Below are 26,173 nucleotides of genomic sequence, written 5' to 3'. Positions count from 1 at the left end.
CAGCGACTGATTCGAAAGGCCTGCCTGGACACTGCCTCCTGGAGCCGGGGACCCCTCTGCAAGTCGTCTTTGTTGTTACAGCTAAGAGTACCCAATGAGAGAGGTGCAGTTTGCGCACGGGATACAGCTGTTTCTCACCGGAATCGAGAGAACTGAGCCTACTGGGAGGCAGGTGGCGCAGGGCTGGATATGGGCTCCTCTGCCTGCCGCTGGATCAAGTGACACCCCCGTGCGGTCGGCCAACGGTTCCCACGGAGGGAAACGGAGACTATGTTCAGAAAGATCCATTCCATCCTCCACCACGGCCCTCAGGGAAAGGCGGCAGCCGAGGGCCCCTACTACGCAGGAGCCAACCCCAATGTCAGGCTGATTCGTAGTAGCTCCATGTACGTGGTTGGGGACCACTTTGAGAAGGCCGGCGAGTCCTTGAAGAAGTACAGAAGCGCCCACAGCATGGACACCAGCCTGCATTACCTGCAGCAGGAGGACCGTGCCTGGATGTACTCCCGCACCCAGGACTGCCTGCAATATCTTCAGGAGCTGCTGGCCCTGCGAAAGAAATATCTCAGCAGCCTGGGTGACCTGAGGCCCCGGCGCGCACAGGGCGTTGGGTCCACCTCCTCCAAGTCCTCCAAAGGAGCACAAAAGACCCCAGCAGAAGGCAAAGTAAGTGTGGAACAGGCTGGCTGCCAGCCGGGGTTCTTCCTGCTCTTGGGACACTTGCTGGACGTCCTCCCTCTTGAGTGGGTCTGACAGGTTCCATTATGGGTTTCAGTTCCCACACCTCCCTGGATCTTGAGGAGATAGGGGGACCGGATCCAGAGCAGGGGGCAAGGGCTGGGGCTTCAGAGCCACCAGGTTCCGCACCGGTGTCTGAACATATTACTTATTGTCTGACTTGATAAAGGGGGCAATGCTTACATGGCTTAGCGGAACAGCAAGGAATTTCCCACGAATGCTTTACTCTTCTTCAAACAATTGCTGTCGTCACTTGCGAAAGGCCTGGAGCCAGACACAAGGGTGACATCCGGGAGAGAAACCTGTGTGTTCACCTCACTGTTGGTGCTCACTCCAAGGCTTGGCAGATATTACGTTCCTCTTCTTTTCTAGCACGCGAATATGCCAGACCTGTTTCGGAAGGGCAAACTGAGGTGCAGGGACCCATCTCTGTCCGCTGGGCCAATGACTCCCTTTATTCATTTCCTTTGCATGTTTCATTTTATGCCAAGGGTTTCTCTACGTAGCCTAGGATGGCCCTGAGCTGGCAGTCTTCCCAACTGGGCCCCCTGAATGTGCCACCAGGCCACTCTGTCGTCATGCTGCTCTTTCCCGTTGTTTCTCATTATTTATTGTACCCGTAGTTTGAATGTTGCCTGTTGAATATTTCTAATGAACGTTTTCCTGATGGCCAGACTAAGTGCTCAGAGCAGACCCCACTCCCTCCCCCAGAGAGTTCTGTGGGCTCCCCAAGGTCCATTAATGTTGAATGGCTGATTGGACTGTTATCAAATCTCCAGGGCCAGGCTTAGCTAACAGGTTTCAATTGTTTGCACTTAATACCAGGTGGAAATGGGTTAAATAATCCTTTTAGCTGTAAAAGTGTGTCAGTGTTGAGCCCCGAAGAGGGCCTCCTAGTCTGGGGTCAAGATGCTGAAACCCATGCCAGTTAGCTATAGGGTTTGAGCCAGTTTCTTCTACTGGAACTGGTACTGGGGATGAAGAGGGCCGCAAGGCTCTGGGCTTCCTTCCAGCCGGAGTCTCCTGGGAATGGGGTCTTGCTTAGCTGCTGGCGGAGAACAGCTCTGTGTTTGCCTGCAGATGGAGCCCTCCCTTTTAGGACACAGCTGGCTTCTGACAGTGCTGAGGACGGGGGATGGGCACACAAAAGCTGCTCCCCGCGGAGCATGACATGGCCACCCGCCAGGTGTGACCACTGCAGGCTATCTGGCAGCTCCGTTCAGAAACTACTCTTTCATTTCCCCGGATTTCAGAAGAAATTTATTTGGGAGCAGCCATTGGTAAAGAAAAATGGATTTATTTACAGTTTGACCAGAACTAGAGGGAGAAAATTCTTAGATTCTTTCCCCTTCCTGGAATCGCGTTTCAATTTTATAGAAAAGACAACGTTGCAGTTTTATGGAAAGACATGCATATGCTGATTTAGCTGTGAGAGAGGCTGTCTGAGCCCTGCGCCATCCCTTCCAGGGAGGCAAGCTCCTCCTCCTGGTGCCAGGGTTTCAGTCTATTTTCTCTGTTGGCACTGGGCAGTTTTGTTGCTCTTTGGGCCATTGTTTCAGGGTCTTTTACATTCAAAGGGCGAAGACTGAAAGGGTGCGGATGGAGAACAGAACAAAGTTTGGTTTTTTTTTTCCTGCTCCTCCCACTTTTCTGGGTCTGTTTTTGAGGCCAAACCTTGGATGTGGTGCCATGCCTTGGGAGGAGTAGTGCCATCCTACAGGTGCTGGTACCCAGTCCATCCTGCTACACCCATGTTTATTCCCACAGAAATGCCAGGAACGTCCAACCAGCAGCCACAGACCAGCTGCTGGCATCCTTTGCCCTCAGCCTACAGAAAGTAGGCTGCCGGGCATTCAGTCTCCAGGGCCAGCAGGGTAGCCACCATAAGAGCTCTTTCCTCCTGAAATGCCCTCGTGGTCCTGCCAACAGTCAAGAATTAGGCCTGCACTTTCTTTTTCCTGTTCTCCGTTACGGGTTGACTTGGATGCTGTCTCTCAAAATTCACATGTTGGAGATCTCGTCCCAGCACCACAGAAGGAGATCAGAGTTGGAAACAGTGCAACTGGAAGCTTTAGGGTCAAAGCCCAGGCTCAGGAGGCTCAGCAAATTCCAGTTCAGGAGAAGAGCAGCCGTGAAAGGCAGAGAAAGGAGATTTAGTCAACGTGGCCACATCGGGCAGAAGATCAAATAGAGGAGGCCAGCGGTCCCCAGAGTTTTAGAGCAAAGCCCGGGCTCTGGGGGGCATAATGAGCAGTCTACCCCATACAGCAGTTAAAGGATGGGACTATTGAGAAGAGGAGGAAGGGGAGGCAGCTAATTCGGCTGCAGTGGGAGGAGGAGAAAAGTTATTCATCTTTAGGGCACTGACGTGAATTCAGGCTTAATACTGGACAAGCAGGATGTATAGGAAAACAGTCCTGGGCAAAGTGTGTTCCCGCTCATTACTGACCAATCCATCACCAGCTTGCCTCTGGTCTGTCCTGCAGGGTGGTCTAGAAAAGTTGTTAGCACCGTTGGATGTCTCTTTCCTGGAGGCAAGTTTCTTCTCTGAGAGCAGGGTTTCAGTCTTTCCCTACTGCAAGCGTAAGATGCCTAGGGGAATTTAAATTCTTCTTTGTGTGTGTGTGTGTGCATGCACGTAAGAGGTCAACTTCAGACTTACTGCTCATGAGCCATCTACTTGGATTTGGGGACAGCATTTCTCTCTGAGATCTGGGGCTCACAAATTAGGCTAGGCTGACTGGCCAGCAAATCCCTGGGACCCACCTCCTGGGCACTGGGATTGTAAATGCACTTTTTATGTGGGTGGTGGGACTGAACTCAAGTCCTTATGCTTGTGTGGCAAGCACTTTATCTACTGATGTAGTTTCTTAGCCTTGAGATTTTTTTTTTTTTAATTCTCAGGGAACCATTGTTTCAGCGATCTGACAGCACAAACCTGTCTAAAATGTCTTCACTACTGTCCAGACAGTTCTCTTCTTTGTCTTCAGACCTCAGTTTTGAGGTATTTGCGGTGATATGCTGGGTTTGTGAAAATCTCTGAAATACTTTTATCGCTGAAACAAATATCACAAGGAGCATGGGAGGGGCCAAGGTTAGAGCACATGCGACCTTGCATAAGGCCACAGTCCTGTAACTTTTCAGCTCAAGTTGCTTTTGGAAAGCCTGGCATAAGTGAGTTCATTTCTGCTGCTGGTTTTGAAACAAATTCTGCTGATAGAGGTCCCATGTCCATTTAGTCCCAAAGAAATACACAGAGGTCTACATTAATTATATACTGGTTGGCCTGTTAGCTCAGGTTTCTTATTAACTCTTATAACTTATATTAGCCCATAATTCTTGTCTGTGTTAGCCACGTGGCTTGGTACCTTTTTCAGTGAGGCAGTCACATCATGCTTCCTCTGAGTCTGAATGATGACTACAGACTGAATCTTTCTTCTTCCCAGAATTCTCTTGTTCTCATTGCCCTGCCTCTACTTCCTGCCTAGTCGCCTGCCTAAACTTCCTATCTGGCTACTGGCCAATCAGCATTTTATTAAAATACAAGTGACGGGGTACAGACCATTGTCCCACAGCACTTTCCCCCACTTTTTCAAAACAAGAACTCTGAATTAAATCTCCTTTGTTTAGCTTTTCTTCTAACTACTATCCATAACATGTAACCAATATTCTTTTTTTTAGTATTTTTTTTAAGATTTATTTATTTATTACGTATACAACATTCCTTCCATGTATGCTTGCATGCCAGAAGAGGGCACCAGATCTCATTATGGATGGCTATGAGCCAACATGTGGTTGCTTGGAATTGAACTCAGGATCTCTGGAAGAATAGTCAGTGCTCTTAACCTCTGAACCACCTCTCCAGCCCTGTAACCAATATTCTAAACAAAGGCAAGCCTCCATAATCCATTTTTCAGAATGTGGGTATTTCCAGGCTACTTCCTATTGATTTGGGGCACTGATATTCTTATGGGGACCTAAAGAAAATTTTGAATTATGGTCAAGTCCTGAATGGAATATTCTGTGAAGCTTGATCATCTCAGCCAGCAGTCTTGAAACTGTTCTGGGATGTAGAACTCAGACATCTGGGCCATCTGCTCATATCAGAGATTTCTCAGGAGGTCTTCCTTGATCAAACCTTATTTTTCTTAGCCCAGAATGAATCAATAGCCTCTCATTTCCTGTGGAAACAAAAGAAAAATCTTTTCTCTAAAGTAACATACCTATTGACTTAAATTTTGAAGTCAAGGCATTTTCAAAATATACATGTTGGATTAATCCAACAGCATTTATAATCAAATATCTTTTTAGCAGCTTTTGTTCCTTCCTTAGCCATCAAATAATTTAAAGACAACACAATAACATATAGTATCCAGACTCTCTGTGTATTTTTCATCTTTACATGGCTTTATTTTAAACTCTATTTCTTTTATTTATATTTTTAATTTTTGGCTTTTTGAGACAGGGTTTCTTTATGTGCTGTGGGACAATGGTCTGTTCCCTGTCACTTGTATTTTAATAAAACACTTATTGGCTGGCCAGTAGCCAGGCAGGAAGTATAGGTGGGGCAACCAGGCAGGAAGTAGAGGTTGGGTGATGAGAACAGGAGAATGCTGGGAAGAAGAAAGGTCAGTCTGCAGTCAGTTACTGAGACACAGAGGAAGAAAGACACAGAGGAAGCAAGAGAGCAAGTGCATGCTTTACAGCTGCAATTATAGTACAAGAGACCACACCCAAGTGGGCTGGTATCTTAAAGGCTATTGGCTGAAGGAGCAGAAGGAGCTCACACAGCAAAGTTCTTCCTATGAAACCCTGGCTGTCCTCAAACTCAAGACCCCCATGCTTTAGCTTCTCAATGAAAGGCAGGAATCCCCTGCCCAGGGTGCGTTCATTCTGAGATGATAACCCCCCTTCTTGCTTCTGAGCAATTTTCTTTGAAGATATTCATGATTAGCCATCTGGTTTAATATCAACTTTCCTTCATTACTGAGACAAGAACTGTCCCAGATGGGCTGATATGGTCCCACATCATGAGGGACAAGTAAGAGAGACTAAGGAGTTAGTGCCAATAAAGCCCTTTATGGTAGATTTTAATCAACTAAGCAATATGGCTAAAGGGATGGCTCTTAGGCCAAGCCCATTTGAAGTTCATTCTTGAATTTCCTGCTGTCTGTCCTATGGATGATTTCCTGGTATCCTGGGTGTGTGTGAGAGGGGGATTAGTCCAAGGTCCTTTGTTAGAAACTGATTTTGTATGATATTAACAAGTGGTGGTCACTGAGTTACATAAGACGAATATAAAACACAGCCAATAAATAAAAATACTTAAAGAAAACTAGTTTGTAGGGCTGGAGAGATGGCAAAGAGGTCAACATCCTTTGCTGCTCTTTCAGAAAACCCAAGCAAAGGAAGTCACTAGATCCTGGCTCAAGGATCTAGTGACTTCTCTGGCCTCCCTAAGCACACACATGACATTCACTCACACACACATGTACACATACATATAAAAATAACATAAATAAATAAATAAATCCTAAAAAGAAAAAACTCTGAAAAATTGAGTACTGACATATAGCTGTACTACTTGATGACCAGTGCCGTTGCCTTTTAATAATTAAACATGCCCAGTATTAGGCAAATATATTTGGAAAAGATTAGAAGATGTGGCCTTTTTTTGAGGAGGCGTGTCACTGTTGGGGTGGACTTTGAAGTTCAAAAAGCCATGCCATTTCTAGTTAATTCTCTCACTCTGCCCCTAATTTGTGTGTGAGAATGTAAACGTTCAGCTACTGCTCCAGCACCATGCCTGTCAGCCTGCTGCCATGTTCTCTGCTGTAATGGTCATGGACTCCAACCCTCTGAAATGGTCATCAAGCCCCAACAAACTCATTCATAAGTAGCCTTGGTCATAGAGTCTTATCACTGCCAAAAGAAAGTAACTCAGACATTCTCCTAAATACTGCATCTTAGAAGGCTTATGTAACGCACAAGGGACATGCATTTAACTTGTGCTTTCTTACTTTAGACACAGAGAATTAAGTTCCAGTTTTATATTAGTGCATTAAATTGTGTATTTGTGCACATGTGTGGTATAAACTCAGAGGTGTGTGGATGCTGACTGCGTGGGTGCTCACTCACCAATAGTAGGATAGTAGATAGCCTTCTCTATTGCTGTCTACACTACCTCTTTAAGGGAGGGTCTCCCACTGAGTTCTTTTGGCCAGATTTACTGGTCAGTATCTTGTGAGATCTGCCTGTCTGTCCCCATCTTGGGGTAGGTGCTAGAGATTCAAGCTCTGACTGTCAAGCTTGTTCAGGAAACACTTTTCCCACTGAGCTGCTCCCCAGCTCTGGTGCATTAAAATTTGACCCTGTGAAATTCTTTAGATAAAGTTATTTTGAAATATTTTTATAGTTTCTATAAAATCACATTAATTACCATAAAGAGATAGCACTTAGTGCACATGTGTGTGATGGACCCATTTAACTAGGGCTAGGAAGTCTTTAAAATCATTTCAGCTTAAATAGAAATTTAAATGAACTCTGATTCTTCTGAAAGAAGACTTGGAAAAACTAAGATAAAAACATTAAATTTTTATTTTTTTCAAGTTAGAGCTAGCCCTTTTAAAATTTTACCAAAAGTAGATCAGTAATCTAAGAAACACTAACTGTTTTAGATACAACACATTTTTAAAACTTTACTAAAAAGACCTTGTAGACAGCACTTTGTTTATGGTTAACCTAACTACATATAAGTCTTTTAAGATTTATTTTTCTTGTAGCTATATCTATACTCCAGACAAAATCTGAAATCATTTATTGATACAGTCATTGAATGATCATTAAATTCATACCTAAAATGTCATTTAAAAATGAACAAAATTTCTAATAACAGTTTTATCATGTTGTATCTGCTAGAGGCTTACATGCATAGCACTATGTTGCATACATTGTAAGAACATTTTCTGGCTGGGCAGTAGAGGTGCATGCCTTTAATCCCAGCACTCGGAAGGCGGAGGCAGGCAGATCTCTGTGAGTTCGAGGCCAACCTAGTCTACCAGAGCTAGTTCCAGGATAGGTACCAAAACTACACAGAGAAACCCTGTCTCAAAAAACAAACAAGCAGAAAAATCTATTACAAATATAAATATCAAATGACCTAACATAGAGACCTCAAATCTAACACTGCCTTTTTATGAATGAGGTTTGCTCTAGCTTGATAAATTCATAATGTACATACTGCAGAATTAGATGTGCAAACACATAATCTCATAACATTGCCTATAATACAGTGCATTGTTTGCTAACAATGACTCGACACTGAGTGACAACTTTGTCTTTCCAGTTGAGAAATTCTCCCATCACATCATGGTCAAAATACATGTATGTTTCATCTGGAGCAAAGTAAGGGTGTCTCTATGTACTGGCCAGTTCTATACATTTTCCTCTTTTAGGTTTATACTTGAAGTTTACTGAGCAAAAGCCTGCTTAGACCTCTTCTGGGCACTTAACATTAGCATATTTAATTAGTTAATTACCCTTTTAATAGTTAATTACCCTTTAAAAGCATGGGGGCAAGACTTTATAACAGCTATTGCCTATTATATACAGAATAAATCTGCTCAGATTCTGAATGTTAGTAGGGATTGTAGCTGCCTGGTGTGGATACAGAGAGCTGAATTCTGGTCCTCTGGATGAGTATGTACATGCTCATAGACAGAACCATTACTCCAGCCTCTACAGTTAACTTTCAAATTCCTATATTTCAACTAACAGCTTTTTCAAAGAACGAAGAAAAAAGGTAAGGGAGAGAGAGGGTGAGGGAGAAAGAGCCCAGTAAAAGGCCAATCAGAGAGTGGATGGCTCCATACACGTTCACTCAAAGCACCTGAGATGACCTGCGCGCCTGAGTAATGAAGGGGCAGCAGAGGCTGGGCAATTAGGAAAGAAGAAACATTCACAGAAAGTCAGGGCCATGCAAAAGCACATGTCATCACTGAGCTAATCCAGATGCTACAGTGATCTTCAGCTTTTCCTGGGTATTTGCTGGACAGCGAAGACACAAGGAAGATCTGGACTTGTTCAAAATTCTGTTGATATGAAAGCACCAGGCCCATTGCTTAGGGAAGTGACATTCACCATTCACCCCCCCTCCACCAACTTCGGATTTTAAACTTTCTTATATGGTACCTGATGTAAGGATCCCGAAGATGTGTGGTTGACAATGTCTTCAGTGATGTTTTAGGGATCGTGTGTTATTCATTTATTAGCGCGTCCATGGAGAGCACACTGTCAGGAACTGTCCATGGTATATGAGATGATACTCCTGTTCGCACACAGAGAATGTGTGTGTGTGTGTGTGTGTGTGTGTGTGCATGTGCGTGCATGCGCGTGCACATGCACACACACACATGTATAATAAAAATGTTGGGGAAAAATTCTCTGAATAGCCCGAAGCAGGAGGATTGTCAATTAAAGACCAGCCTGGGCTTTAGGGTGAGTCCAAGGCTGACTTGGAGGCTACATAAAAAGACTTTGACTCAGGAACAAAGCAGCAACATCAAGAACACTGAAGATACTCTCTCCCTAAGGATGGTGAACCGCTGTCTTGCCACTTTCCTGTTTTTTTCTGCCATCACCTCACATCAAAGAGGACGAGGAAGCCCAGCATCCTCTGCGGCTCTCTCTGGGCCCCTCCCTCAGACTTGCTTGCTTAGGTTTTGGGGGCCCTCTCCTTGCTCCTCTCTATGTACAGTGCCGCTTCCTGCTGTTGATGTCCTGAGCTGTTTTACTTCTTTCTTTCCCTGTAATCATTCCTTAACTCCATTAAAAACTAGCTCTCATTCATGCATACAAAGCTCATCCCTTTGAAATGTCCAAGTCAGTGATGCTGAGATGCTATGAGCTATGAAACTTTAACTGCCATCTAGTTGGACATTTCCATCCTCCATTTCAGCTATGTGTGTGTGTGTGTGTGTGTGTGTGTGTGTGTGTGTGTGTGTGTGTGTGAGAGAGAGAGAGAGAGAGAGAGAGAGAGAGAGAGAGAGAGAGAGAATGAAGATAAGATGGAGTTTACTATTTTCAATGCGGCACTTCAGAACCCCTAAGTGACTGCTCTTTGGTGTCCTCAAACTATAGATAATATGTACATTACAGCTAATGACTCTTTAAGAAGCCATTTTCTTTGAATGGTTTTATATCAGTTTTTTTATGTGGCTGGGGAAATGGCTCAATGGCCAGGAGCCTCTGCAAGCATGAGGACCTGCATTCAATCCTGGAATCATGGAGAAACACTCCTAGAGCTCAGGGTAGCTGAGGAGGGGTCATCTGGGGGAGGGAATTGACTCCTATGGAGCCCGCAGTGTGTAGGATGTTTGTTATTTAAGTCAGGGTTCCTGCTCACCCATCCCTGTCAGACAAAAGCGCATTCATTCTTCCCTGGACCTTCTAGCATTGAGTAGCTTGGGTTGTGCATGAAGGAATTAACTGCAAAATGTACACCTCTCTCTGTCACCTGACTGAAGAAAGTCACCTGATATCACAAGGGTGTCAAGAACCCATTGAAGTGTGCAAAACTCTAACAGAGGCTGGGCAGCAGCTGGACTGCAGAGAAAGGCCACACAGGCAGCTGAATTTTATCAAATGATCAAAGTGGGTTTGTTTCTCCTGGTGATACTTAGCTCTCAGGGTCAGCCCACCAAGGCTGCTCAGTTTCACAAGATATGATTTTTAGAAAGGTATATTTGCTCTTTAGATAAAATTTATAGGACATAAGAAATAGAAAGAAGAAAATAAAAATAACTTAGAAGTCCATGATCTAAAAATAATTACTATAATAGCTTAGGTGTGTATTTTGTCAATCATTTGTTTTTCCACACTGGGGTTGCAAACTGAAACAAATGATACCCAGCTAAATTAGAATTTCCAGTAAATGAGAGATGAGTTTTTATGTTTTGTGTCTGTTTGTTAGTTTTCGAAATGGGGTCTTGCTGTGTTGCCCAAGCTGGTCTTGAACTCCTAGGCTCAAGTGATTCTGCTGCCTGGGAGGGACAGCTGTGACACTGAGGGCTGGGACATCATCGCAGGCTTGGTAGTTACTTATACTGAAAAAAAATTACTCATTGTGTGATATCAAAGCTTAGTTCCCATTTCATATTTTTATTTGTCAAATTTGGCAACCCCAGTACTTGCGTGTGTATGTATGTGTGTGTGTGTGTGTGTGTGTGTGTGTGTGTGTGTGTGTTTATGTAGTAACAAACTTATGTAAACAACTGGGTCTCAATAGTTTTTATAAGTAAAAAATTTAAAGGTAAAAAACTAAAAACTCACTTTAAATGATTATTAAAAGATTATACATGAGTATATCTTACTCTGTGGTCTCTAAGGCATTTATTTATTTATGCTACATTTTTTTTTTTGAGTCAAGGTGGCTTAACCCTGGAGCCCAGGCTAACCTGGAACTCATGGCAATCCTCCTGCTTTGGTTTCCCAAGTGCTGAGATTTTAAACCAGAGATTCCTAGAGTCATGACTTGTTGGTGAGAGGTGGATGTCCATTAACTTTAAGGGTCTTCTCCACTTGCATGATGCAATGAAACGGGTATTTGTCTTGATCTCTGTTTCCTAGCATTAATCTTCTAAAATCCTTAGGATCTCCACTGGGTTGCCTTTGTGTGCTGATCCTTTGGTAGCAGTAGTAAGGGGTTGGCTGCAGATAAAGCCCAAAGCCCGGTGAGAGCTTGGGACTTGCAGCCCTCTGGGCATGGGGAAAGGTTGACCTAGTTACCAGTGACCAATGATTTGATCAATCGTTATCTATGTAATAGACTCCCTATAACCCCCAGAAAGTTTGGGTTCCAGAAGTCTTTCTACCAGCAAGTAGAACAAGTGGAGGTTTGGGATTATAGCGCCCCCTAGGGGACATGGGAGCTGATTCCCCTGCACAGCACACCTTGCCCCATCTGTCCCTTTACCTTTCTTTATGGATTTTCTTCATAACATGCTTCATTTAACAGCAGAGTCACATGAGTCTCTGTCAGAAACTAACAATCCAAGGAGGAGGTGGTAGGAACCCTGATTTATTTCATTCATGCTGAAACAAGTGGCTCTCACCTCAGAGGAATAAAAGATATGATTTGTTATAGAGCATATTTAAGTTCCCATGACCCAGGAACACATATTCGGGTCTTCCCAAAGATAATGTTCTAACGTGGAAGCAGTTTTGTGTAGTTTTATAGTAACAGAACAAAAAAAAAACCATAAATCAAGGTAATTAAAAAATACATTGGTGGGTATGCCAGAGAAACAGTTAGACAAGATGGAGGAATCTCTCTCTCCACAGGGCCTCAGACGATATCTGACTGCATTCCAGGTTTTGGCTTGATGGGGGCTGGTGGGCCTGCCAGGTTAAAAGAGTCCAGATATTGAATTTTTCACAGAATATTAGTACTGACACAGAGGTAGGCTATCTGGGGGACCCACAACACAGTCATTGCAAATGCGGCTTCTTTCCAGGAATCATAAAACCACAGTCAGAAGCACAGATATAACAAAGACCTGGGACACTGAGCAGCTGTGAAACAGGGGCATTCTGGGAATTGAGCTTCCTCCCTGTAGGATCCATATTAGCTTCAGGTAAACAGCACCAGAACCCCGTGGCCTGAGGTCTGAGTAGTAGGTCTTCTGTACCCCAATAAAAGGTTTCATTGCCAAATCAGTAAGCTGGATCAAGCTGAATTTAAAAAGTAAAAGACTAGTTTTATTTTGGGCAAAGCAACTCCCAGGTGACTCCTCCAGATTCCAGAGATGAAGGCAGAAGAAAATCACAATCACATGGCCAGCTAAATCGGGGTGTTTATGTACCCTAGAGTCGAGGGGCAAAGACGTGTTTGCCACAAACTAGGTGTGTACCCAAGTATGGTGTGCTTTGGGTGGGGACTCGGGCAGCTAGCAACTTCAGGGGAGGAGCCACTGCAGCCGCCAAGAATGTGGAACTGGACTTTTTGGTGGCTTTGTTGTTGTTGTTGTTGGAGATTTTCTGAGAGGGTGGGGTTTGGAGAGAGAGGTGCGGCTTCCACAGCGAACTGGAAGTTCCAGGCAAACACAGGACCTGGCTGCTACTGACTGAGAGTTTATGTCTTTCCTCTTATAGTGGTTAAGGGTTGTAGACAACAGCAACAACCAGTGGTTCTAGGGTTATTTCCTCTCTTATCTCTTTGCATTGATCTCCTCAGCTCTGCTGTCTACTTCATTGAGTTTTCGTTCAGGTTGGACAAGTCTATCAGCTAGCTTCTCTGTGGAGAACGGGTATGCGGCTGCCTGCATGCCTGCATGCCTGCATTCATATCCCAGTGACTACTCTCTTGGAGTTGTTCTGCTTATCGATAGGTCTTGTTTCACGAACTCTCACCTTTTAAGAAATAAAATCCTATTCAATTGTGGGCACCTCGCTCTTTAAATACTGTAGTGTTAAAAGAATAGATGCATATTGGAGCTGGGTATTTGGGTGCACATCTTTAATCCCAGCAGTCAGGAAGGAGGGGCAGGTGGATCTCTGTGAGTTCCAGACCAGATGGGCATATAATAAGACCCTGCCTAAAACAAAGAAAGAAAAGAAATAAAGATACACAATGCTTTTTGACATCATCCTCATCCCCACGCGCAGGGATGGCAGAAGGCAGGATAAGGTAGTTGAAGCTCTCAAAGCTTATCTTAAAGTCCTCTGATTAGATCACATTTCGTAGAAGTGTCCTCCACCCTGTGTGCTTGGCCAAAAGAGGTGTGGCTCTAGGGTAGAGTGGCAGTGGGCATGACTCAGTGTCCAACGGTGGACCTATGCACACAAGGCAGAACTCTAGCATGGAAGAGCATGCCCAGCTCTGTCTGTGCAACCATGGTGAGGACTTCAAAGAGGAGAGAAACAGGAAATGACTCTCTGACCATCGGGGTGGGGGAGGGTGGGGTAGGAGGGCATGGATAGACAGGTTGGAAAGGGTGAAAGGGATTAGAAGCTCAAGGAGGTTTCCCTGGCACAGGATGCAGTGAGCATCTCCCTCCTCCTCCTCTGGTTGCTGTTTACATGGGAAGTTCCTATGGAAGGACTCAGGTCTGCAGATAATAATTCACAGAGCCCCGAAGAAAAGAAGCAGCCTAGGTACCAGTAGAGCATACTGACAGCCTAAATGCAGAAAAACCGTGGTGTTTGCCTCCAGGGAGCCAGAAACTGAAGTGAGAACTATGAGGGGGTTTGGCTTGGAAATGTGCAAAAGATTCCATCCAGGAAGAGCAATGCAAGCTTCTGCTTGATGAAGCAGCAGGGCCAGGGGAGCTTGGACAATGATACGCATAGCACAAATGAGTGCCCTCTGTTCTCTGGCATAGATAACCCCCTCCCTAGCAGCTGGAGAAGGACAAATGGCAAAGGGGTCATCAGCCTACACCAGGAAGCAGACTACATGCATTACACCAGGCCTTTCTAAACAGTTAAGGAACAGAGGAAACAGCGGAGTCTGCCTGGAGTTCTGAGCTCCTGGCTGTAGGACTCTTGAGCTCACTCAGTGTGCTGGTGACAGACACCCCATCCTGCTGGTCACCTCTTTGTAAGGTAGGTTTTTCTGTAATGTCAGCTGGATCCTGAAATCCTCAGCCTCTGGATGTGTGAGAGGAGGCACTGTCATAAGCGCGGGGTCAGGGAAACCGTGGAAGGCAGGAAGATCAGAAGCAAGCCTCATCTTCTGCATGTGAAAATAGCCCCACACTCAGAGGCGTTTCCAAGGGGATCCATGAAGGAAACGCCCAGCTGTCATTTACTCACCACTGTGGCTTTAATACTTATTCACAGTAAGCTGGGCACTCACGCACCCAGCTCTACCTTAAGCTAGGCTCCTACTGGCAATGTTCAAAACAACACAGACATGAGACTCTTCATTGCGGCACTAATTGCTGGAGTCGAAGATGAAGAATAACCCAAAGATTATTTGTTGCCATGGTGTGTGGCTATAATGGAAAACTATCCAGCTATTAAGAGGGACAAGATGGTTCTCTGTAGACTAGAGAGCTGAACTCTGGATGCAGAGTGAAGATGGCAGTGTTCACAGGTGTGTATTATATATGACTCACTGAGTAAACACGAGAATAAATATACTCACTGTTTCTGAAAATCTTGTGTGTGTGTGTGTCCATGTGTGCCTGCTCATGTTTGTGAATGGATGTTTGTCTATGTGTTGATCAGAGGGCCAACTTGGGGTGTCTGTACTTGATTTCCACTGTGTCTGAGATGGGGACTCTTGCTCACTGCTGTGTAAACCAGGCTAGCCTCCCTGGGGATTCTCCAGGTGTTTGTTACCTCACCTGACTTCATGTGGGTTCTATGGATCCAAACTCAAGTCTCCACACTCACACAGCAAGCCTCTGAGCTGTCTCCCAGATGGCTCAGTGGTTAAGAGCACTCGATGCTTTTCTAGAGGACTTGGGTTGGATTCCCAACCCCCAGGAAGTAGCTCACAACCATCTGTAACCACAATACTCTGGTTAGGTATCCAGTGCTTTCTTGTGACCTCCAAGGGTCATGCATGGTACACAAACATATACACAGGCAAAACACCATAATAAGGAGAAAAACAGAAAATTTATCTACTTATTATTGTGTGTGTGTGTGTGTGTGTGTGTGTGAGCATGATGGATGCATGGGTCATGGCATGGCATACATGTGGAGGTCAGAGCTCTCTCCTTCTATGTTTGGATGGGTTCCAGGGGTCAAATTCAGGGTTATTAGACTTCTGTAGTAAGTGCCTTTATCTCTTGGTTCCTCACTTACTTTATCTTGATAAGACTCACTTCACTGTGTAACCTAGGCTAGCCTTTAACTCACCTCCTATTTCAGTTATCTGGATCTTGGGATTATATGTTTTCATCATCCTGTGTGTGCCCTACATGTTTGCTTATATTTCCAGAAAGAAATCTTATATTTCCAGAAAGACAGACAAAGACTAACTAGAGGATCCAGGACACAAGGAAAAGAGGCCGTCATGGAAACACCCTCTTTCTTGAGCAATGGTTCAAAACTTGGTGGAACCATGAATGCAGTTGTGACTTTTAAAGAATTAAACAAAAGAGTAGTCCTTTAAGGACTACACTCAGGAGGCAGAGGCAGGCCGACCTCTGTGAATTTGAGGTTAGCCTGGTTTACAGAGCAAGTTCCAGGACAGCTAGGACTGTTACACAGAGAAACCCTGTCTTGAAAAGCATTCAAGGTTGATGTTGCTCTTGCTTTGACTTGATCTTGTACATACAGTAAGATACAAGAAGTTATTTTGTTTCAATGTAAAATAGGTACAAAAAAAGAAAAATGAAAATTATAACATTAATTTGAGAGATATTCAGGATGCAGAGATCTAGAAAAATAAGATTCTCATTTTAGTTAATGTTATTAATCAATTAACTTATGTTTTGATGATATTGGGAATTGAACTGTGTGCTTCATTTGTTCTAGACAAGTGCTCTACCACTGAGCTATATCTCCACTCCATCTTTTTAATATTTTATTTTATGTTTCTAAGTAGGGTGTCATACAGCCTAGAAGGCCACAACTCCTGATCCTCTGCCTCCCCTTACAAGGTTCTAAGATTTGAAGAATGAGCCATTCCTTGTCCATACCCATTTCTACAACAACAACCCAAATATGCAGCAAGTTTATAGTTTTTCTTGGCAGCATCAGATAGCTGAGGTCCCTGGGAAATCAGCCAAACTAAAATCCAAGGGGAGAATTGGATGCAGCTTGCAGTAAGTGTTGCTATTCACTGGGGGAGGCGGAGGCAGCAGCAGAGCTCCCTGTTGTCACTCCCGACAGCTCTAGGAATTTGCCTAGACGTTTAGGCCAAAACCTCAGGCCAAAGCAGGAATCTTAACTCTGATACAGAGAAGAATTTCAGGACTGGCTAGTGTATAAAGCAGAGTTTGTTAATATTTTCATGTAAGCTTTAACACAAGGCTTGAGGGGAAAAAAACGAGAAGCTCTACAAAGAAAGTAAGACACACCCAGGACAGCTGAGAAGCCTAAGATTAATGGAGATGTGTTAATTTAATATATGAGTTAGCCAGAAATATGCTTAAGCTATTGGCCAAACAGTATTGCAAATAGTATAGTTTCTGTGTGATTATTTCGGGGCTGAGCAGCCAGGAACAAACAAGCGCCCTCCCATACAACAGGAGGCTCTTTCCCCTTTCTCTTGTCTTCATCATGTTGCCTTCATCTTGCCTCAGCAGGACAGCTGTACCTGCTTAAGTAAGGCAGCCACATACCTGGAAAGCCTCCTAGACCTGTTGACAACTGGCAAAGCAGGAACTGGGGAGTCAGAAGAGGTCCAGAAAGTCACAAATACAGGAAGCTCTCTCTATTATCATAAATAGATGCCCACAAAGACTGGCAGACCCTAAGCCAGTATCCCTTACAGTTCAGGCCTATGGGAGAGACCAGATGCTGAAGGTTCCTTCCAGATGCTATCGTAAAAACCTCAGGCCAGATTATTCTTCTACAGCTCCTGAAACAAGCTTCCTAGGGAGGGGAGTATGGGAGTTTCTGAGGGATATTGGGTCCAAGACAGCAGATGCTGAGGAGTGCACCATTTCTGAGAGGTCACATCCTCAAACGCAGGGTACTACCTAAGACTGGGACTGATCATAAAAGCAGACTGTCTGTCTCCCTGCCCCCCACTACCATGCAAACAAGCATCTAGTAGGTGCCTAGACGGGACACTGCCAGGAGACAGCCACAGAGTGGGGAAAGGAGCCTCTGGCAACTGCATCACAGAGGGGACCTACACCGAGGAAAAAGAAGTGCTTTGGAAATTAATTAGCCTCCACTTTAAGCATGGTGTTTCAAGAGAGATTAAAAAATGATCCACACATGGTAACCATAGCAACAAAAGAGTTTGACATCAGCAGACTGCCTAAGACTGACAAAAAGCCAAACTGAAGGTCTAGCAAAACAAAGACAGCTTTCAGATACCCATATCCGCAGTGCCTATTGACAACACAGTGTGTGGATTTTAACAAAAACATCACACGAGGAAGGGGAAATGAAAGAGGTGTCAAGAAACAAGACACCACACAGACAAGACTCAGAGTGACGAACGTTGGGACCAGCCAGAGTGAATTGTTTCTAAACAATTTTTTGATGCTGGAAAGTCTGAGTGGAAAAGTAGAAAACATGTCTGTGGAGAATTCCAGTCAAAAGACAGAAACTTTCAGAATGAGTCCAGTGACCAGACCAGAAAAGCCACAGATGCATCACGAATAAGGAGGGCCTCCGGTGAGGGTGTTAGTTCCTGTTCTGTCTGCTTGACACAATCTTGAATTATTTGGGGAAGGAGCTTCAACAGAGAAAGTCACCTGCGAGTTTGGCCCATGGGCAAGCCTGTGGGCACTTTTGTTGTTGTTGTTGTTAATGATTGATGTGTTTGTCCCAGTTCACTGGGAGGTGGCACCCTCAGGCTTGTGGTCCTGGGTACTATAAGAAAACAGGCTGAGCAAATCATGGGAGGCAGACAGAAAGCAGCACTCCTCCATGGTCCCTGCTTCAGGGCCTGTCTATGGTTCCTGCCCTGAGTTCCTGGCCTGACTTTGCTAGATGATAAACTGTAGCTATAAGATGAAATCAACCCTTTCCTTTCCAACTTGCTTTTGGTCATGGTGTTTTATTGCAGCAATAGAAATTCTATCTAAGACAGAAATTAATAACTATTTCTGTGACAGACCTATTTTGAGGAGGTTTGTGGAAAGACTTTGAGACATTGGACTAGAAAATGCTATTGAGTGCCCAGAGCTTAATAAGCTGTTGTGGGAACTTGGGGGACAATGCTTAGAGCAATACAGGTAATGGAGGCCTGGCCTTTGAAATTTTACAGGGAAGTTTGAAAGAACCCATTAAAGAATCTCAGGTTGTTCAATATTTTGAACAACACTTCTGGGGTTCTGATGAGCTGAAGCTAAAGGATCAGCTGTGATTGGGAGAAGGAAGAATCTTGGAGGCAAAATCTTCAGGGAAGTGTTTCTCACGGCCAGCACACAGAATCTGTGGGACAGGGCGGCCACGGCTGTACCTTGTCCTGGCAGCTTAACTGTGCATCTAAGAATCCCACAGATACTCCTGGATTTGAAAGCACGGAGAGGTCATGGAGATCAGCTTGGCACCAGGACAGGCCATTGGTAAAGACGCAGCCTCAGTTGTAATTGAAGACCCAAGTCTGAAGAGGTTATGGAGAGAAGTTAAGGTTTGGTACTGTGTGGCAGGGTTCAAGTTCCTGAAGACAGATTCTATGTGAGGCTATTGGTGACAGTGCAGCCCAGCTGCAGAGACCCCAGGAATCCGGAGATGCCAGAACTGCGGGATGGATGACCTCTGAGAACAGCGGCCACTGTGGAGCGCAGGTAGCTGGAGCTGGTGAGACAGGCTGAGTGTGCCGTGAGGGTGGGGCCAGAGAAACGTGGCTCTCCACGTCTTCTGGAGAACAGAAGATTATTCTGAATGTCAGATATCAGACACTGAGCTATTTACGCTTTTGGAGTTTAGTTTTGCCTTGTTCATGTTGCAACTGTGCTCTGGTTCTTCCTTCTTGGAATAAAAAAATAATAACTTGCTTTTTGATTTTGCAAGAACTCGCATCTTGGATATCTTAGAGAAACTTTGGGATTTTACAGAAACTTTGGAATTTTAGACAGATTTTGAATATTTCAGAGAGAGAGACTGGATATTTTAAAAGACTTTGGGGATTTTAGAGAGACTGGATGCTATAGTGAAATTGAACTTTGAGAGAGACTTTGGGTATTTTAAAGAAGCTAATTTTAAAAGATGTTTGAATTTTTAAAGTATGTGGGACTTTAAAAGGTTGGAATATGTCTTATATTGAGGCATTGATACTAATGTCTCAATATTGAGGCATTGATACTAATGTCTCAATAAGATCTTGGGAATAAATAAGAAAGGAAAGGTTATAATTTGAATAAAAATGTGTTTGTATGTCAAATTCACAAGGAATCAATTGTTCTGGCTGTTTTTTTTTTTTTATGTCAACTTGACACAAGCTGGAGTTATTTGGGGAAAGCAAACCACAGTTAAGAAACACCCATCCACCAGATTAGCCCCTGGGCAAGTCTGTGGGCATTTTCTTGATTGATGATTGATATGGGAGGCTTAGTCCCCATGGCTGGTGTCACCTGAGGGCTGCTGGTCCTGGGTGCTATATGAAGACTGAGTAAGCCATGGGAACCAGCCAGTCAGCAGCACGCCTCCATGGTCTTTGCTGCAGTTTCTGCTTTTGGTTCTTGCCTTGAGTTTCCAGCCCGACTTTGCTGGGTGATGGACTACAGCTGTAAGATGAATCAACCTTTTCCTCTCCACGGTGTTTTATTATAGTAAAGAACCCTAACTAAGACGATGGGTTCACCAGCAGACAGCAGACAGACAAGGAAGGGATGAGCAGAGGTGAAGACAGAATGGAAGATGAGAAACACTCAGAACAAACTCAACAAGAAAAGTTAGCAAAAGAGCCCAGCAGCGCTCTGGCCAGTGTGGGACGGTAGAGGAGCAACTCAAATGCAATCAGAGAAGCAGGGAGGGAGGAAAGCGCTGGGGACCCGGTAGCTGTGGGCTTTACAACAAGGACTGTACACAGCAAACTACAGAATCCAGAAGCTTAAAATAATGATCAGGAAGATAAATCACACCAGTAAAACCTAGGTGTTTCATGAGAAAACTGCTGGGAAGCTAAGAGGGAAAAGGACATATTTTATACAATGGGACAAAGATTAAAAGCTGCAGATTTCTCATCAGAGACAACTCAAAAGACAATGCAGCATTGTCATCAAATGACTGGGAAGACAATAATTTTTTGAAATCACCAAAGTATAAAACTTGTGGTCTTAGTGTATTTTCAGTTGCTCTAACAGATGATCTGATGCTGAGTAATTTATGAAGAAGATAGATTTATTCTTATAGTTCAGGAAGCTGGGGAGTTCAGTGTCAAGGGTCTTGCGTTCCATGACACATCCTGTTCTAAGTCAGAGACAGCAGAGAGTTACAAAGGAATAGGAAACATGGAACAACCAAGGCTGTGCATGCAGCTGAGGTGGAAGTGAGTCACATCGGAAGTCCTGAAACCACTCTCAGCCCTTGGTACCCAGGACACCACATTTGCAACGTCTCAGCTTTCTGGTGCTCAAATAGTGCCCAGCTGCTCTCTCTACTCCTGCTGTCCTGGGAACTGCGGTTTCTGCCCCAGCCTCCTCTTACTGCTTTCCATCTTCTAGAAACATGGGTGGCGGGTGGGGGGGGCATGAGGTCTGCCTGTGGGAGGATGAGCTCTCTTTGCCAGCGGGCTTCCCACTTCCCCTCGTTGCTCTCATTTTCAGCAGCTCTTTAAAGAGTGTTGGTAAAGGTCTGAGAATAATCTCCCACTTTTAAGACAAAATATTCAGTGTGTGCTGTGGTCTTTTGTCAGTTTTTCCTATAAGAAAGTTCTTTGCAATTCGAAGAAGAAAATAGGGAAGAAATGGAGTCTGTGGTTACTGCTTCCTAGTCATACAAGGTGTAGCCCATAATGTGCACCTAGAGATGCCACCCCACCTTCTGCTCCGTGACTTAATTCTGTTCATGTTTAATGCCATGCCCACTCAAAGCCTCACAGAATGGGATTCCATGTCTCATCCAACAGCCCACATTGGTGAGTAATTTATGAAGAAGATAGATTTATTCTTATAGTTCAGGAAGCTTGTCCTGTTTGTCTCTCTGGAACTCTTCATGGAGTTTTTCTCAGTTCGTGTGTCTCTCTTGCCCACCTCACCTGAAGTTCTCTGTGGAGCCTATCACAGTACCCGGGCTTCATGAGATGGATCTCTCCCAAGGTCTCTGGGGCAGTGTGAAGGCAAAAGAAGGGCAAATTATTTTCTCTCATGTCTGATGATAAATCTCCGACCAGGATAGAAATAGATGCTGTTGTCCTCCCTCTCACAGTTCCCCTCTGAGACAAGAAATCCTGCAGCGGCCGTGGGTCTTCCTTCCAGAAGACTCTCCATCAAATGCGCCTTTGCATTGCTTTAATTGATGTGCAATAGCTATGCACGTTGATGTGTAGAGCGTGATGCTTTGATGTGCGTGTGCAGAAAGGAGTGGATGAGCATTTCCACTGTGATGGTTTCTTAAACGCTCACTCTTTCTGTCTTTCAAGCTTCTCTTCTTGCTCTTTATAGAACATAGAGTAAATTGTTCTAACTACAACCTCTGCTGTGCCACAGAACTCTAGAACCTGTCCTGTCTGCCTTAGCCCACATTAACCTCTATGTGTTTCTCCCCTTCTCTTCCCTTCCCCCACTTTACTTCTACCAAATAAAATCTTTTAACTTCTACATGTGAAGGATTACATGGGTGTTTGCCTTGCAGTATTTGATTTATTTCTCATGAAGTAATGGCCGTCAGTTCCGTCTGCATTGTAACAAACGACCAGATTCTATTCTTCTCTGTGGGTACACAGTATTCCGTCTTTTAAAAGATTCCATCTGTCCAGGAATCAGTACCCCTAATTAAACCCACATCTCGACCATCTAATTTTCCTCTGGAACCTCACAAATACCAACCCCCCACATGCATTTAGTTTTAGGAATATTAATTCTTTTTAATGTTTCTGGCACTCAAAAGACTCTCAGCACCCCTGCCCCATTCTTCCATTGCAGAAAGCAGCCTCAATGAAATACTCCCAGCTCAGCACCGATGTGGCTGAGGCTATCGCCTTCTTCGACTCCATCATTGCAGAACTGGACACAGAGAAACGGCCGAGGACGGCTGAGGCCGACCTGCATAACGAAGATGTGGACTTTGATGGTGAGTGCTGGGAGAGGCACCCTAATGTGCTGAGGGGAGGTGGGCTGTGAGTGGGCCCCTGGGAGGGCATCAGGGTCCACAACTTCCTGGCTGAAAGGGGCTCTTTCACTGTCATGTTAGGCTTGATCCCTTAACTTGTCTCAGTCGCTCTTGCGGCCACCGCCTCAGCCTACATCTGAGGTGTTTTATTGTTGTTTGTTTGTTTTTGTTTAGTTTAGTTTTTTTTTTCTTTACTACAACTGTCATAAGGGAAAGCAAGAGGAGATGGTTAAAGAAAGAAGTTATCAATGGGGAATGGTGCCGTACAGGGCAAAGTTTCTGTTTTGTAAGAGGGAAAAGCATTCTCGAATATGAACGTACTATCTAATGATGTACTCAGAATGACTAAAATGGGCTGGGCAGGATGGTGCGCACCTATAATCCCAGCAATTGGAAGGATGAGCTAGAAGGATGGACCAGAGTTTGCAGGCCAGCCTGGGCTACATAAGGAGACTCTGTTTCAAAAATCTGTAACTCAGGGACTGAATATATGGCTCAGTCTATAACGTGTTTGCACCAAAAGTGAGGATCAGAGTTCAGGACCCAGCAGCCAGGTACATGTGATGGTGTGAGCATATGATCTCCGTGCTTGGGAGGCAGAAACTGGAGGGATCCCTGGGGCTTGTTGTCTAGCCTGGCTAGCTGATTCAGGGAGCAGGACAGTGAGAAACCCTGCCTTAAACACAAAGCAACAAAACAAAAGGGTGGTGAGAAACCGAGGAAGGCATATTCACAAATATACGAAAACAACAAAGCCAAAAGCAAAAGCACACAGGCTAAAGAAGTAGATAGTTGATGTACGGACACTTTATAAAAGAAAAAATTGGGCAAGTGACTTGAAAATTCAGTTCTGAGCCTTGTTGTTGCACCAATGTCCAAATTGGGGAACCAGTGCATTTTGATTGAGGTTATGAACAGGAGTAGGGGTGAGGGGTTACTTACAAAGAGCAGGGGTAACTCAAAAGCACCTGCATCGCCAGGCAGCCCACCCCAACACAGGTGACAAGTCCCGAGTCCTGACTCCTTCAGGACATCACAGTCCTGCATCTTTCTCTCCACAGTTTGGCGGCTCAGAGTCTCCATCCCAGCAGCTGTTTATAGTTATATAAACTCTAAACACACACACACACACACACACACACAAACACACACACACACACACACACATATATATGAATTATAAATGTTTACAATGCTTTCTATGGTGTTGAGTAGGGGACCTCCAGCGTCTTCCAAGTTTTTGTTCTGGCACATGTAACCTTGTGTGACCTTTTGTTCATCACTGATATTGGTGAGCACTCCCTCCCTTCCTTCCCCCCACCTCCCACCCCCCCAGGAAATGTGGAGGAAGGGCTGCAATTGGGAGGAAGGAGTCATACAAGAGCCAGTGACAGGGCTTGGTGACAAAAGTGCCTGAGCCTGAAACCCTGGATTCAACCTCCAGAGAGACCTGACTCCTGAAGGTTGTCTCTGACACCCCCTCCCCCATATCACCAATAACCGATGTCCATTGTATAACAAATGAACCAGACGGCACACAGAAGCATTAAGAACGGAAAGGTGCTGGGAGCCACAGCTCAGCTGGCAGCAGATACCATTGCTTTCACAGAGGATCAGAGTTCTGTTTCCAGCACCCACACGGCGCTCCTGTAATTCTAGCTTCAGGGGGTTCAACCCTCTCTTCTGGCCTCTGAGAGCACCCACCCTCACATGCTCATCATTAAAACTAAAAACTAATTGAAAGAAGAAACTAAAAGACAAATTCCACCTGCAGGTCACTACCACTGTTAATTAACACTTGGGCATATGACTTTCACGGAGGATTTTCAACACACTCAGATTTTACTTTGAACAAAAACCAGAATCTTTTTGAGCAATATGCAGTACTTTGGGACATCTTTCAGTGAGTACTGTCAGTGAGTACGGATCTGGGCTCCGCCCCAGGCTCAAGCTTGCTGAGTCAGACTCCGCCCCCGGGCCCTGCTGCCTCCTGTCTTTCCTTTGCTGTGGAACGCCCACCTGTTCACGCCCTCTTTTAAGGTCTGCTCCCCCGATAGTGGCCAGCTGCCCAGGTCACTTGCTTCTCTCTTCCAGTGGCAACCAGCTCCCAGGAGCACAGCTTGCATTCCAACTGGATTTTGCGGGCACCACGTAGACATTCCGAGGCCGTCTCTGCTCCCGCCACTGCAGACAGCCGGTTTCGAAGGAGCACAGAACAGAGGGTCACTGGCACCCAGAGGAGGCTCGAGAGACACCCCATTTACCTGCCCAAGGCTGTGGAAGGGGCATTCAACACCCTGAAATTCAAGCCCAAAGCCCACAAAAAAGAGTAAGTGCTTGGACTTAGCAGAAACATGACAATCTCCACGTGTTCCAGACTCGCGGAGTGCTGGTCCCTCATCCCGCGGGCAGAATTGGTTGATTTTATGGGGGGCGGGGCTTGGCTGCGATGTGTTTTCTCACAGTCTGTCCTCCAGCAGCCTGGCTCACTGCTGTCCTTTGTTCAAACCTGCCTCCTCTCTGGTCTGCTGCTTGTACCTGCTGCGTATTCTCTAATGGCAGCTCTACCTACAGAGTGGAGTGCCAAGCAGCAAGCAAACCTACACTGAGATACTGTTGTGTTGGAAGGCACTGACTCAGCCTCTGCTGGGCAGAGCAGGACTTCCTGCTGGCCTGGTCCCTGTGAGGACCTAATGCCACTGGCTTCTGTGACCTCTGCTGCCAGACCCTTCTCTCCCAAGATTAGTTCCCAGGACCAACTAACTCCCTGTATTTCCCTTGCCTTACACAAGGCAACCACTCAGGCCCTGCCACAGGACACAAGAGCCTGTTCAGACTCCTTCACAAGTCCTTCAACTCTGATAGATACAGGGTTTTCTTGATAGCAGTTTACTCCCATAGTAATAAACCATGCGCTCAACGGTAGTGAAGCCATGATCCATCCCTCATCCTTGACCTCCTTCAAGGCCAGGTCAATGGCCCCCTCAAGTCCACCCACACCCCACCCTGTATCACTTTAAGCTTCTCCCTAAAGCCTTGAACTGGTGGAACAATGGATAGTCTCAGTATGAATGGCATTAACTTGGGGGTCCCTCCCTCTATGCAGCCGCCAGCTTGAGCCTGACCTTCTTTCTCCCTTACCCTTCCCTTGCAGCCTGGGGAGCTCCAGACAGATCCTCCGCGGCTTCTCCAGAGAAGACATGGAGTGGGACGAGGAGCTCTTTACACAGGAGTCCTTGGGGGCTTTGGAGGAGGCTCACTTCGAGGCAGAGAATCCCAAAGGGCAATGGCTGATTCGAGAAAGACTCTGGGAGCGGACCGTGCCCTGACTTGACTAGTCTTCTCTTGGGTCTTTGACAGGATTTGCTTGGGGTATTGGGTAGAGTCGAAAATGAAGTTATGAAGTTGTAACACAACCAAACTCCGACACTGCCTGACAGTGCCCAGCTGGTGCCAAAAAGAGCCTGAGCTTCCCAGGGGACATGTCCTGGGGGACTCAGAGACTGGACTTCTCACAGTAATGGGC

The 26,173-nt window shown here is 45.2% G+C and overlaps 1 protein-coding gene across 1 annotated transcript; it reads left to right on the top strand.

Annotated features, from left to right (window-relative positions):
• Nucleotides 1-270: 270 nt before the first annotated feature.
• On the top strand, nucleotides 271-26,013 carry CUNH13orf42 (chromosome unknown C13orf42 homolog). The gene is made up of 5 exons (XM_026777987.1): nucleotides 271-661; nucleotides 2,765-2,784; nucleotides 22,461-22,608; nucleotides 24,742-24,976; nucleotides 25,802-26,013. Exons 1-5 carry the CDS (start codon nucleotides 271-273, stop codon nucleotides 25,974-25,976), a joined length of 969 nt encoding a protein of 322 aa, XP_026633788.1. The 3' UTR covers nucleotides 25,977-26,013.
• Nucleotides 26,014-26,173: the final 160 nt, after the last annotated feature.

This window comes from Microtus ochrogaster, unplaced genomic scaffold (genome assembly GCF_000317375.1).
Source record: "Microtus ochrogaster isolate Prairie Vole_2 unplaced genomic scaffold, MicOch1.0 UNK97, whole genome shotgun sequence".
Taxonomy (NCBI): Eukaryota; Metazoa; Chordata; class Mammalia; order Rodentia; family Cricetidae; genus Microtus; species Microtus ochrogaster.
The sequence above is the reverse complement of the archived record's forward strand: the minus strand, read 5'-3'. Positions and strand labels throughout refer to the sequence as shown.

What these genes read in the sequence shown, in the direction of transcription:
- CUNH13orf42 (XM_026777987.1), top strand. Translation starts at nt 271, where the DNA reads ATGTTCAGAAAGATCCATTCCATCCTCCACCACGGCCCTCAGGGAAAG. An exon ending in ACAAAAGACCCCAGCAGAAG is followed by an intron (nt 662 to 2,764) that starts GCAAAGTAAGTG and finishes ATCTCGTCCCAG; the next exon opens with CACCACAGAAGGAGATCAGA. An exon ending in CACCACAGAAGGAGATCAGA is followed by an intron (nt 2,785 to 22,460) that starts GTTGGAAACAGT and finishes CTTCCATTGCAG; the next exon opens with AAAGCAGCCTCAATGAAATA.